This window comes from Oreochromis niloticus, linkage group LG3, assembly GCF_001858045.2.
Source record: "Oreochromis niloticus isolate F11D_XX linkage group LG3, O_niloticus_UMD_NMBU, whole genome shotgun sequence".
Classification (NCBI taxonomy): domain Eukaryota; kingdom Metazoa; phylum Chordata; class Actinopteri; order Cichliformes; family Cichlidae; genus Oreochromis; species Oreochromis niloticus.
Genome location: NC_031967.2, coordinates 3,585,180 through 3,597,894, shown reverse-complemented (window position 1 = coordinate 3,597,894; position 12,715 = coordinate 3,585,180). Strand labels below are relative to the sequence as shown.

Here is a 12,715-nt window from a genome sequence, read left to right as displayed (position 1 = left end):
GATAATTTTTGTTGATGTATTCACTGTAGTCAGATATTTGTATATGTAATTTATCACAACATCAAACACCTCCATTTAACTCCTTTTTAAATCTTTATTATTTATTTTTCAGATGAATATACATTTTACTCTGGTTTTAGCTCTTCGTTTAATTGTTATGAATGACTACTGCCCGCGTGTGTTTACAGCTCCTGCTCTTGTTTCTGCTTAAAGATTTTTATTTATTTATTGACCATCTAAAAACAATCGAATAAAGTCACGTGAGCCTTTCCAGCAACATTTTTTTTGCGGCATTTTGTCTTTAAATGATAAAAACGATGTTTGACAGTTCATTTAAAGGTCAGGCGTACGTCTTCTACGCATGCGTGTGTTCAGATCTCGGCGTTTGAGTGTGAGCCAGAGAAGTGATAAAGTTTGAATGGCAGAAATGGGCTTTTAAAAGTGTGCCGTGTCCAAGTCTGAAGCTCAGTACTGAGGGTGCAGTGCAGGAAAAGACGAAAAGTATGACAGCCAACGAGGATCAAGAGGTATGAAAGAACGCAAGGTGCTGTTAGCGTCTAATTGCTAGCTAGTTGACGGTAGCGTGACTGTTAGCATTGATCGGGGTGGTCCTCGGTTCCAGACAGCAGCCAAGTTAACAGACTGTTAGTATTTCGAGTACAAAAGCTCAGCGACACATTACCAGCTCATCTCGGTTCAGATGTCGTTCACGACACCTTCCATTCAGAAGTCTACAGGGTTAATCTTGTACCTGCAGCGACAATAAGGGCTTCATCCCGTGTGTTAGCCGGCACACAACAGTTTTCCACCGCTACTGTGTTGTTGCTTCTCCGGCTCCTTATGATGGTGACTTATTTCGGCTTGGATACAAAGATCGTAAAGGCAATGAACTTAGCGCATACGAGTGTATAAGGCCTTGTGACAGACTTCTGTCCTGCAAACCTTTGCTAAGCTAATTTCTCCGGGTTGTCTGGTAGCGTGCTGTCTGATGTTCTTGATGTACTTCAGTCCTGATGATATTCCTGTTACTTCACTTGTTTATGTGATCCCAGATGGAGCTCGAAGCTCTTCGCTCCATCTATGAGGGGGATGAATGTTTCAAGGAAATCAGTCCAGTTTCTTTCCAATTTAGGGTGAGTATGTCCACCGTACTGTCCAAGGCTGTGCAAAAATGATTGTCTCCTGCAGTCCTGTAACATCCAGTTTCAAAAGTATCGTCATAGAATTAAAACAAGAAATTTGAGCCGTCATGCTCACAGCTACTTTAAAACGTTAACAAACTTTAAAGGCTGAATTCAGTGTCAGTAACCTTCTCCTCTTTTTGAATATTACTTAAAAGGTAGGAGAACTCGAGGACAGCAAAGCATTCATTCTGGACATCACGTGGCCTGAGACGTACCCTGAAACTGCTCCACAGATCTCACTTGAAGCTTTTTTCAACAACAGGATGTGAGTTCCAAGTATACTGATCCCTTAGTTTGTTTTAAATTTAAGTCTTTGAAGAAATGGTAAATGAACTGTTTCTTATGTAGAACCTATAGTTCTCATTCATGCACTTTTTTTCTATGGTTAAGTGCTTTCTAACATTTACACACACATACTCATCAGAGAGCAACTTACAGTTTAATATCTTACCCAAGAATACTTTGGCTTGTAGACTGGAACAGCTGGAGATCAAACCACTAACCTTTTGCTTAGTAGATGATTCAGGTAGATCATTCTGAAATACATCCATCCATCCATCTTCATCCGCTTTATCCGAGGCCGGGTCGCGGGGGCAGCAGCCTAAGCAGAGAAGCCCAGACCTCCCTCTCCCCAGCCACCTCCTCCAGCTTATCCGGGGGAACACCAAGGCGTTCCCAGGCCAGCCGAGAGATATAATCTCTCCAGCGTGTCCTGGGTCTGCCCCGGGGCCTCCTCCCGGTGGGACATGCCCGGAACACCTCACCCAGGAGGCGCCCAGGAGGCATCCTTGTCAGATGCCCGAACCACCTCAACTGGCTCCTTTCGATTTCTCCTTTCGTGTGCTGGGCGGCGGCCAGGAGCGGAGGCCCTGGCGGACTGATCCCCGGCTGCCAAGACTGGCAATAGGGACATTCTGAAATACAGTCTGTTTTATATGGATGTAGAAGGTCACTTGTAGAAATGCCTCTTTAAATTGCAGACCAGGATAATATTCACACATACTCATCAGAGAGCAACTTGGGGTTGGTATGTTGCCCAAGGATATTTGATTCAAATGATTCACTCCTCCATCAAGTCTCCAAAATTGGCCTTTTTCGCTCTTTTGAAAGAGAAAACCATTTTCATCTAGTTCTTTCTAACCAACTTGGTGTGAGCACTTTAATTCTTCAACACACCCTGAACTCTGAGGGAGATTTTTGTCATTTCTCTCAGTGTTTTCAGTTTTATTTTTTGTCCTCAGTTTGAATTTGTTTAAGGATGCACTGCACAGCATGCTGAGATAAACCAAGTTTTGGACTAACAGCTCTTTTAGAATTGGCTGTTGATGAAAAACTACTTTTGTTTGCTGTCAAAAGGCTATCTTTGGCATTTTTCAGAGATTCAGCTAAAAAAATTAAACAAATTATGTGGTTTTTGCAACAGGCTACTGGTAACAAAGTATCTGAAGATACCATTTAAAGAAGGTTTCTTTGCTATTTGTCATGTGTGGACACAACACTAGTTCATTGCTTGACTTTTACTGCTTGAATGGTTCATAGGTCAGGATTAAAAGGCTTAAAAAAAAACCCTTTCCTCTGAAAAAGGAAAGGACCTGACCTGAAAGTAATTTAAAAAGCAGCCGATGTCCAAAGAGAAACTTTGAAAAATTCAGAAAATGCAGAGAACTTTTGCTTAAAAGAATATCAAAAAATGGCTTTTTGTAACAACAAACAAAGACTTTTGCACAGTATTGTATTTACAGTATTGGAGAGTTCAGGATGAGACTGTGGCTGTTGGACAGTACTTGAGGATTTTATTTTCTTTCCATCATCTTGCTTTGAAAACAGCTCAGCAGAGACGAAGCAGCTGATCCTGGCAAAGTTGGAGGAGCAGGTGGAGGCTAACCTGGGAGCTGCAATGATGTACACTCTGTTTGAGTGGGCAAAGGAGAACCAGGAGACGCTCATGGAGAACCACAAGTCTGTAGTGACAGCTGTGGTCAGTACATTATTATTTCCCAATATTACCATAAAAAAGAACAGCTGATAAAAGGTGGGAAATATCCCAGCTCCTGTTGTGGTTTTGTTAGCACTGCATGGTTTTTTTGCTCAGAATTTAGTGTTTGATGACTCAAGCCAATCAGTCAAAGTTTGAGAGGAAAAAACCCAAGATGATGATGATGATGATGTTGTCGTTGTGCAGACGCTGACATCAAACAGTGAGGTGAGTGCACCTGCCACAGCAGCAAAGAAGAAGGAAAAGAAAGAGCAGCTGACTAAAGCCCAGAAAAGAAGGATGATAAACAAAACAGGTACATGAAACTGTGTCCAGTAGCTCGTGTTGTTTGATACGTTATAAAAACTCTGCCATATTCTTCTAAATTGCTCTTTAAAATAGTGCTGGTTTTAATTTGGGGATAATGGCAAACTTTTGTGCTCTGACTCTGTATTGGTCAGAATTGGTCCTAGCACGGACGCCTGTGGAACTCCATAATTAACCTTCTGGGATTTCTTTGAGCAGTCTTGTAGGAGTGGGCTCTAAAAGATTGATCATTTGGAGGCTGCAATTACTTGTTAACTCAGAAAGATCAACTGGAGAAAAAGTCTAAATAAATATCAATGGTATTTAATGCAGCATACATAGCTTTACATCTCTGAGAAGGTTAGGTATTATTTTTTTCTATAATGGTTAAAATTTTGTTTGAAAACATTTATGAGATCATTACTAGTTTTGGTTAAAGGAAATCCTTGCTGAGTGGGTCTCTGACTCTTTGTCAGCCTGGCTACAGTGCTGAAGAGAAACATAGGCTTGTTCTTATTTTCTTCAGTCAGTCGTGAATAGTAAGATGTCCTGGCTTTACAGCAGGTTTTTTTATAGAGCAACTATTTTTTTCAGGTTAAATGAAGATTATCTAAATTATTGAGATTCCATTTGCATTGCCATGTTCCTCTAGTAACTGATTGAAGTTGAGGCTGATTATTATGACACAAAAACTATTCCTATTGATGACTGATTTTGTTCTTTTTCCAAGGCTAAAAGAGTCAAGTCAATTATGGCTCTGATTAACACCATAAAGTAAAAGCACCACCAGCAAGGCTGTTGGAAACATTTTGATGGAAAATCGTTAGACTGCATATAAAGATGGACATAGCTGTCATGATGTCCCTCGTTGGTTAGTGTCCTCCTGCTGTGCAAGCTCAAGATCGTTTCATAATGCATCTCCCTGTGTGATAATTGTATTTATATACAGTTGTGGTCAGATGTTTACACACTTAACTTGGGTATTAATGTCATGGTAATTTTGGGTGTGATTTCTTTAAACAGTTCTTTTTCCTGGGTGGAATGACTATACAGTATTAAGTAGTGGAAGTAATGGTTTAATCCCCTGCTGAATTTGTAAGTTTGCTCAGTTACAAATAAATGAAAAGCCTCTCATTTTTATGATAGCTTGAATTTCAGCGACAGCATATCACCCAAAAATCCAGATAAACACACCACATTAATATTATACATTGATTTGTGTGCCATTGATTGAAATTAGTATTCGATCCTCGAGCAAAACATGAGTGAGTACTTGGTGAGAAACACAGCGGTAAGGTGTTTCTTGTAGTTTGTCGCCAGGTTTGCCACATCTGATGTTCTATGTTCTATTTAAACTGCCATTTAAAAACTGGAGACTGTTCATTTTGTCAGTTATCAAACGTACATATTCAGCAGTGGATCAAATAATTATTTCCCTCAATATATGTCTTTAATGACAAAAAAAAAAACAAGATTTAGGTGCACAAGTTTGAATTTATTTTGGATTTTCTCTAAAGTATGAATACAGGCTCAAATATACACTTGCACTCACTTAAACCATATAGGTGGCACTGAAGGTTCTTTTAACCCGACAAGGCTAAGGCCTTCAACTTCTTGTCAGCGATCATTAATGACTATGTTTGGCAGCACTCACTGGACTGACCAGTACTCAGAACAATGGGAAAGTCCAAGGAACTCATTCAAAAGCTAAGAAGGAAAACTGTAGTTGTAGAAGGTCTGTTGGAGCCATTTCTAAACAACTGCAGATTTCAGGATCATCAGTTTAAACCATCGTTCATTAATACATGTTATACGCTGTTATACGGGTGCTGACCACAAAAAAGCCCGTCTCAAGAATGAATACTCTCAAGTTCAGCTAAAATTTGCAGCTTCCCACACAAGCCAAATGCCTTTTTGAGAAAATGTTTTTGGGGTTTTTGGGAACAATTTCACCATAATTACACAGTGTGTTTGGAGGCGTAAGGTGAGCCTTTCAAACTGAAAATCCCTGTACCAGCTGTCAAGCATGATCGTAATAGCATCATTCTCTCAGGCTGTTTTGCTGCCAGTTGGTACAAGCAACCATTAGAAAGTATGCAGGTCACTTTTCAGACCTGGAAACTACTTTCATCTTTATTCACAGCGTCTGGAAAAAGTATCACGTGCTGCTGTGCAACAAGAACAAAATATTAATTGGCAACAGTGTTGTTACAAATATCGAATGCTTACAAATTGGAATGTGCTAAGCTGAACCGTTTCACTATCACTGATAGTGAAATGGTCACTGAGGTGATTTATTTATTTATTGATTTATTTATTTAAGATGCTAGGATTATTAATGTGTGTTTGATTGGATGATGTCTCTAGAAAAATGATTAGTTTTGTTGTGACAAAGCGCATATGCTTAGTGACATTACATGATTAGACTTTTTATATCATACAAAACCAAAACTTCTTATCCAGTATGCCACTGAGTCCTCATTACTGCATTTATGAAAATCTCCAACCTTCCTTTTATCTCAAAGGTTCCTGAAAGAGTAGTTGTCATACAGCTAACAGATCACCTGCAGAGGAATGGCTTATTTGAACAGTTTCAGAGCTCAGCACAGAAACAGCTTTGGTGAAGGTTACAAAGGATCTTCTTATGGCCTCTGACAGTGAAACCCTGAAAGCCTCACTGCAAATGGAGAGTCCTCTTCACAGGCTGAGGTTAATTATGGTGTTCCACAGGGTTCAGTGCTAGGACCAATTCTGTTTACATTATACATGCTTCCCTTAGGCAGTATCATCAGAAGGCATAGTATACATTTTCACTGCCATGCAGATGACATCCAGCTCTATCTGTCCATGAAGCCAGGTAACACACACAAATTAGTTAAACTGCAGGAATGTCTTAAAGACATAAAGACCTGGATGGTCGCTAACTTTCTGCTTCTTAATTCAGATCAAACTGAGGTTATTGTACTCGGCCCTAAAAATTTTAGAAATATGCTATCAAACCAGATGCTTACTCTGGATAGAATTACAATATTGGCTTCTCTTCATTGGCTTCCTGTTAAATCCAGAATTGAACTAAAAACATCCTTCTCATCACATACAAGCTCTTGAATAATCAGCCTACAGAGCACTTTGCTCTCAGACTGCTGGCTCACCAGTGGTCCCTAGAGTATTTAAAAGAAGTATGGGAGGTAGCGATTTTAGCTTCAGGACCCTGTTCTGTCCAACCAGCTTACACGTTGGATTCGGGGCACAGACACCCTCACGACTTTTAAGATTAAGCATAAAACTTTCCATTTTTGACAAAATAATTACAGTTGGATTAGGTGGCCCTGAATCCTCCTCTAGTTATGCTGCAATAGGTCTATGCTGCTGCTGAATCCAATTATATACAGACCATATACAGGCTGTAGACGTTCAACCAAAATGTGTCATCACAGAGAGAATCCACATGTAAATCGAATGTTCACAGCAGTAACATTAGAAAAGATGGAAAACTGGAAAGCGTTGGGAAACTTTTGGAATGAGTTTCACATGATATTCATTAATATAACTGTCATTAGACAGCAGTAAGAGGTGTATAGGTTAGTTTCATAACAATCTAATTCCTGCTTTCAGATCACAAAGGTGAGCTGCCCAGAGGCTGGAACTGGGTTGATGTAATTAAGGTAGGTGTCTTCTAGTGTTTTACCACCAGATGGTGCACTTTGTTCCTTTGAGCACTGTTCTTACAGCTTTTTATCTCTGTCCTCTTTCCCTGGTCCCTGCTCCTTGACAAACCTCCAGCATGTAAGTGGCAACAGTTAAATGAACATTTTTTTTGCATATTGTCAACATACAGAGTGCCTTACTGTTTCATTTTGCATCCCTGCTGCAGCTCAGTAAAACTGGAGGGAAAGATGAAGACTAGGTAGCACAGACGAGCTACGTGAGGCCGATGTTGTCTGTAATACTCCACTCAACATGACTGCTTTCACAATGAGGACAGTGTGTAAAACTGGATCCACTCACAATCCCAGTTAGACTCTGACTGTAAGCTGAAAATGAACTGAAGGCTTTGCTGTGGTTTTTTTTTTTTTTTTTTCTTTCCCCCCCTCACTGCTGGTACAGATACGGCCAAAGCTTTTAGCAGTCACATCACTGCAAAATCAAATTCTTTTATTTGAAAATATTTTTGAAATTGATGAAATCTTTGTGATTGCTCTTCACGATATCATAGAAATATGTTTAAAGACAGCAAAGTGTATGAAACTAACTTTTGGCCATAACTGTACATGAGACTGAGAACACATTAGGCTTTTGTTGAAGAGTGAGTCTCCTGCTCTGTCATCCGTCAGGGTGAAGTGTGCTAGAGATTGACTCACCTGCTGCCCAGCACTGATGTTGGGGTTCTCAACTGAAGCGTTATGCTGCTGTTACTGTGAGGTACCATGTGACTTGGTGAAAGCAGAGCTACGTGTTACATTTCTCAGTATTTTCCTATTTTGATAAATGTTCCTCTGCCCTTTGAATTGTAAAGCCAGAAGTTTTTATATAGAAATAAAAACAATTTTATCTACTGCTGGTCTCAGAACATCATTATTCATTGGCTCGTCTTGTGATAACTCTGTTCTCTGCTGCAGTCCGTGTCCATTTCTTGGAGCCGCAAATGGTCATCTTGAATCAAGAATTATTCATGGGTGCAAGTCCACCAATACCATTGTCTGAGGTCAATTATATCAGGACTCTCTCAGTGAATAAAAACTGACAAATGTATAAGACAATGCTGAGTAGAGTCAATGGCTTGAAGAATTTGATGTGGTGTTTCATCTTTCCCAAACAAAAGCAGGTTCCCAGTATCCCTGACAGTCGTCCCCATTTTAATTCAGCCTTTTTGAAAGAAGGTGCTACGATGCATATCTATTAAAGATATCTAAGGAGCTTGGAAAGAAGAATGACTGGACTTTAAGTTTCTTGAAGACGCCCCTCCCCTCCCCTCCCCTCATCGGTGAAGCTTCTTCAGTTCTAAATGGTGGAGAGTCCCAAATTTTAAGCCCTAGTGAGAGTGGTCCCTGAGAGCAGCACAAGAATTAAATTAAAAATAACTCTGGTCAGATTTGTTGTTGGTGTGTTCACAAATGACAAGAATGTTAAATGAATTACTATACTTTGTTTTAATGATTATAAAAGGAATGTACACATTAGTGAATTGGTGAAAACAAATGACATCCAGTGTCCCGTCAACAGCCATCTCCTACATTAAATATCAGTCTCTTATAAACACATGTAGGTTATACTCTAGAAGCCATTCCTGTAGACACTGATCTCAGTCACTGAGTACAATAAAGAAAGTTGCCATGTACACGTGGACCTTGTCCAGAGTTAAAAAGGAGTTAAAAATGCAGTTGCTTATTGTTATACATGAAAAAACTGGTTCAAGCTGATGATTGTTGCAGTACCTGGTGACCCTACAGACTTTGAGCACAAGTGTCAGCCCAAGTCCAATCCCAATTTGTCCTTGATTAATATTAGGTTTGGTTGCCAATGGTGTTCGATTGTCCTCTTATAACATCACAAGTGCTTGTAAATATGACTGACAGGACTAATGCCAGGCTGCTTTCCAGATACGGGTCACTACCTGGACCTGCGGTCTTTTCTGTTCTTGTCTAGACTTTTATCCATGGTCTTTTCGTTGTCCCCTCTGCATTTAGGGCAGTACCACTTTCCTTTGGGCTTGTAGGTAAGTCCCACACAGGAGAAGTGGAACCACTCAATGGGGCACTGATCATTGTCACAGCCGATCATTTCACCGTAGGACACTTGTTCACAGAGACAGTAGGTGGGCTCATTTGGATCAATGGCAAAGTCGACCGGTGAGGCATCTCGCTCTTGTTTAGCCTTACGTTTCTTTTTCTTTGCAGACTTGGACTTCTTCTCTCGGGGTGGAGGGAGGGACAGCTCTTCCACAGGGTCATCCAGAGAGCCATTGGCAGACTGGTGGCTGGAGTCACGGCTCTCGCTGTTGCGTTGACGTCGTGGGCGGCGGGTTGAGGTGCGTTCGGGGGCTGGGGACTCTTGGATGCTGGAACGCCTCTCTGTAGTGAGCCGCTCTGCCTCACTGGGCTCCTGGAGGCACAGGGAGTGAGAGTCCATTTGGCGGGAACGGTTCTCTACCAGTTCTGTCATCTGGGTCACTACATGGATCTTCTCATCACCAAGCTCCTGGCTGATGATGAGCGCTCTCTGTAGCTGGATCTGCAGACGTTTTCTTTGAGCTCCATCTTGCTCACCTTTGTATTTCTCAAACACTTCATCCACTTCATTCAGCACATCTGTAAAGTACAGGACATAATAATAATAGTAATTAATGGGTGTTTTAAAAAATATTAATAAAACAACTTTTAATTCAGTTTTATTTACACAGCACCAAATCAGAACAGCAATCACCTCAAACAATAAGAATCAACCCCCTATGAGCAAGCACTTGGCAACAGTGGGAAGGAAAAACTCCCTTTTAAAACAGGACATAATCTTCAGCAGAACCAGGCTCAGGAAGGATAGTTGTTTTTTTTGTTTTTTTCATTTTTTTCATTTTTCATTCCATTTCCTTAATTGCAGCTGTATTTTGAATATAGACAGGAAGGTTTGTGGTACTGGTTAAATATGGTTTTTAAACGTCAAGTGGATCAAATACTCTTTGAACAATGGGAAATGTATTTATGAGTTTTTATAGTCAATGTACCTCATTATTGGGAATTCAGTAAATAAAATCACATCACTTTCCCAAAGACAAAAACAACAAGACTCCCTCAACGTCAAAGCTAACATGGCTCGATATCACAGCATCCAAAGAAGTGGACGTATATTAGACAATGACACAAGCTAATGAAACAAATTAGCTTTACAAAATTCCATCTGACACTTAAACATTACATGACAAAAGTAATCCAAGTAGCTGAAGTGAGTATGGAACACTGTGTTTGGTGTTTAAACTATATCAGCTCCAACTTTAAGGAGTGTATGCAGAGGAAGCAACAACATTTGACTTGTCTTAGGGACATTAGACCAGCTTCAGTAATGACAGGCAACCAAGTGAACAGCGTCCAGGTAAACTAATATCACCTGCCAGGCAATACAGCAGAAGCACGTGATGTTGGTAACTGACACAGAGAGATGGGAAACCTACAAAGACGTTACCAGGACATCAGGAGTTTGGAAATGCACACAGGTGACTAACTGCCAGCTAGCTGGCTTTATACGCAGACCGCACTTTAGGGACACCCAGTGTAAAATGACTGCACCATCCCCTTCCAGCACCAGGCTCTTCTTTACTTAAAGTGAAACTGGAGTTGGACCTCAACAGCAGGAGCATGGGTGAGGGCTCCCAGTGAGGCCCCGCCTACAGGAAATGACGACAGTCAGTTGCTGCGAGAGGGATAGCTAGAGGAGCAGCTGTCCTGCTGCTCAGCAGTTCACACTTAACAGAGCGGAGCGGCGCGCGGAGAATGTGCATTAGCAGCCCATAAACACACTGAATATTGCTGAATATAAAAATGAAATAATCATTCGAGCTCAGCCGGAAGTGTCAGGGACTTGCTGCTTATTCTGTGTCAACATGAGGCAACAAAGCAAAGGCTTTCCGGTACTGAAGGCTTTTGTTAACGCCTGCTCCAGGCCTCCATCAAGGACTTCATAACCAAACACACCTCACTGACAATAAGGTGAAAATGAGCTAAAGCGACTCTTTGTTGGGGAAAACCTGAGCAGCTCACATCTATTAAAGCGATGTAAGCTGCTTGTGACGTTAACCTCGGCCGTCAAACGGGCTTCACAAACAGATGACCGCACTTACTGATCTCCTGCACGTCTTTATTCTAAGATTTCACTTCAGCATCTGCTGAAACCAACAGACATCTTTAAAAGCTGAGAAATGCTCAAGTTTAGACGTAGTTTCCACACGCAAACAGTACTCAGCGAAAACACCGTGCGGGGACACACACACTGCTCCTGTTCAAAAGTTGATTTTATACAGATTGTAAGGTCCTAGTTTTTGGAATATGTTAGGCCGATTTTGCCGCGGGACACCACACTCCTTTTATTAAAACAATGCTCGTGTATCACGTCATACTGTACATGTATGTTTTCCGATATCAAGTGTAATCATTCGTTCCTGCAGTTTGGTGCAGAGGGAGTGTGTCAGGGCTATGCTAGCTGACGGATGTCCACCTCATTTTTTAAAACACTTTGCGCGTCAGTACGAGTATCCACATCTCAGTTCCGGGAAGTAAGAATGAGCACGGACATGAAGCTTTCTGCAAAATGGGAACCCGGGGCTTGTGCGTTCTCCACCATTTCAGCACAGCACGCGACACTGCCCTTAAAGCCTTACGAAGCGATTCGCGCGTGAGACCAGGAAATAGGAAAGCACAGTACCTTGATACTTTGCATCAATTTCTCGAAGCAGAGAAACATTTCTTTGTATGTCCAGGGGCAGCGACTCCACACATTCCAGATAATCCTCCACATAGTTGACCAGTTGTTGCGACTTGTCGGCATTTGGGAAATGGTGGCCTAACATCGTCTCTAAGATGCATAGAGGCAAAAAGTGCTGTGAAAAAAACAGGGAAATATATTGCTAAAACCAAATGCTTGGCGACTTTACAGCTTCTAAGGCAGTTCCAAGCAGCACTTCACTTCAAACAACACTAAAGCCACTGCGCATGCGGGAGTATTTTCCCTTTATGGTTTTGTAACGCTTCTCTCGCTTATCGCCGCTGAAGGCGTGTCCGTTTGGGGTTGCAGCATTGGGATTGGTTTAGATTGACCTCATTATCATAATATTTTCCCGGGAAATTAACCCATAGCCGTAGTTTAGGCAGAGCCCAAATTTGACCTAATGTTTCAGTTAAAGGTTCAATTCACCATCTGTGCCCGAATGTGACGCTTATACAGACAAATGTGTTTTGACGGAATTTCAAATATACTACTGTGTTTAAAAAATCAAGAATATCGTGAAAGGTTTTTTTCATAATTTAAAAAGGTACATTTTCTTATATAAAATGTTGCAAGGCAATTTGGCTTTATTTTGATTAGCATGGCTTTTAGTTCATTCAAATTTGAAAAATCTCAAAATATTAAATTACATTTTGAGTTGGAATGTTTGTTCATTTGGCACAAGCAGAAGGCAGAAGAGCACAAAGCTACAAAATAAAGTATGTTTGAGAGGACTTCCCATAATGTTTTTCTCCAAATGGTCTTTCTACTTCAGTAATTA

At 40.9% G+C, this 12,715-nt stretch overlaps 2 protein-coding genes across 2 annotated transcripts; one reads left to right on the top strand and one right to left on the bottom strand.

Annotated features, from left to right (window-relative positions):
• The first annotated feature begins 334 nt into the window (after window positions 1–334).
• rwdd (RWD domain containing 4) lies at window positions 335–8,021 on the top strand. The gene is made up of 8 exons (XM_003459705.5): window positions 335–527; window positions 1,053–1,133; window positions 1,340–1,449; window positions 3,012–3,162; window positions 3,367–3,475; window positions 7,081–7,130; window positions 7,249–7,251; window positions 7,340–8,021. Exons 1-8 carry the CDS (start codon window positions 504–506, stop codon window positions 7,370–7,372), a joined length of 561 nt encoding a protein of 186 aa, XP_003459753.1. The 5' UTR covers window positions 335–503; the 3' UTR covers window positions 7,373–8,021.
• Window positions 8,022–8,596: 575 nt separating this feature from the next.
• On the bottom strand, window positions 8,597–12,183 carry ing2 (inhibitor of growth family, member 2). Its single transcript, XM_003459706.5, has 2 exons — window positions 11,875–12,183; window positions 8,597–9,773 (listed from the first exon to the last, which is right to left on the bottom strand). The coding sequence occupies exons 1-2, from the start codon at window positions 12,017–12,019 to the stop codon at window positions 9,076–9,078; spliced, it is 843 nt and encodes a 280-aa protein (XP_003459754.1). The 5' UTR covers window positions 12,020–12,183; the 3' UTR covers window positions 8,597–9,075.
• Window positions 12,184–12,715: the final 532 nt, after the last annotated feature.

What these genes read in the sequence shown, in the direction of transcription:
- ing2 (XM_003459706.5), bottom strand. Translation starts at nt 12,019, where the DNA reads ATGTTAGGCCACCATTTCCCAAATGCCGACAAGTCGCAACAACTGGTC. An exon ending in AATTGATGCAAAGTATCAAG is followed by an intron (nt 9,774 to 11,874) that starts GTACTGTGCTTT and finishes TGTACTTTACAG; the next exon opens with ATGTGCTGAATGAAGTGGAT.
- rwdd (XM_003459705.5), top strand. Translation starts at nt 504, where the DNA reads ATGACAGCCAACGAGGATCAAGAG. An exon ending in CAGTTTCTTTCCAATTTAGG is followed by an intron (nt 1,134 to 1,339) that starts GTGAGTATGTCC and finishes ATTACTTAAAAG; the next exon opens with GTAGGAGAACTCGAGGACAG. An exon ending in AAGGATGATAAACAAAACAG is followed by an intron (nt 3,476 to 7,080) that starts GTACATGAAACT and finishes TCCTGCTTTCAG; the next exon opens with ATCACAAAGGTGAGCTGCCC.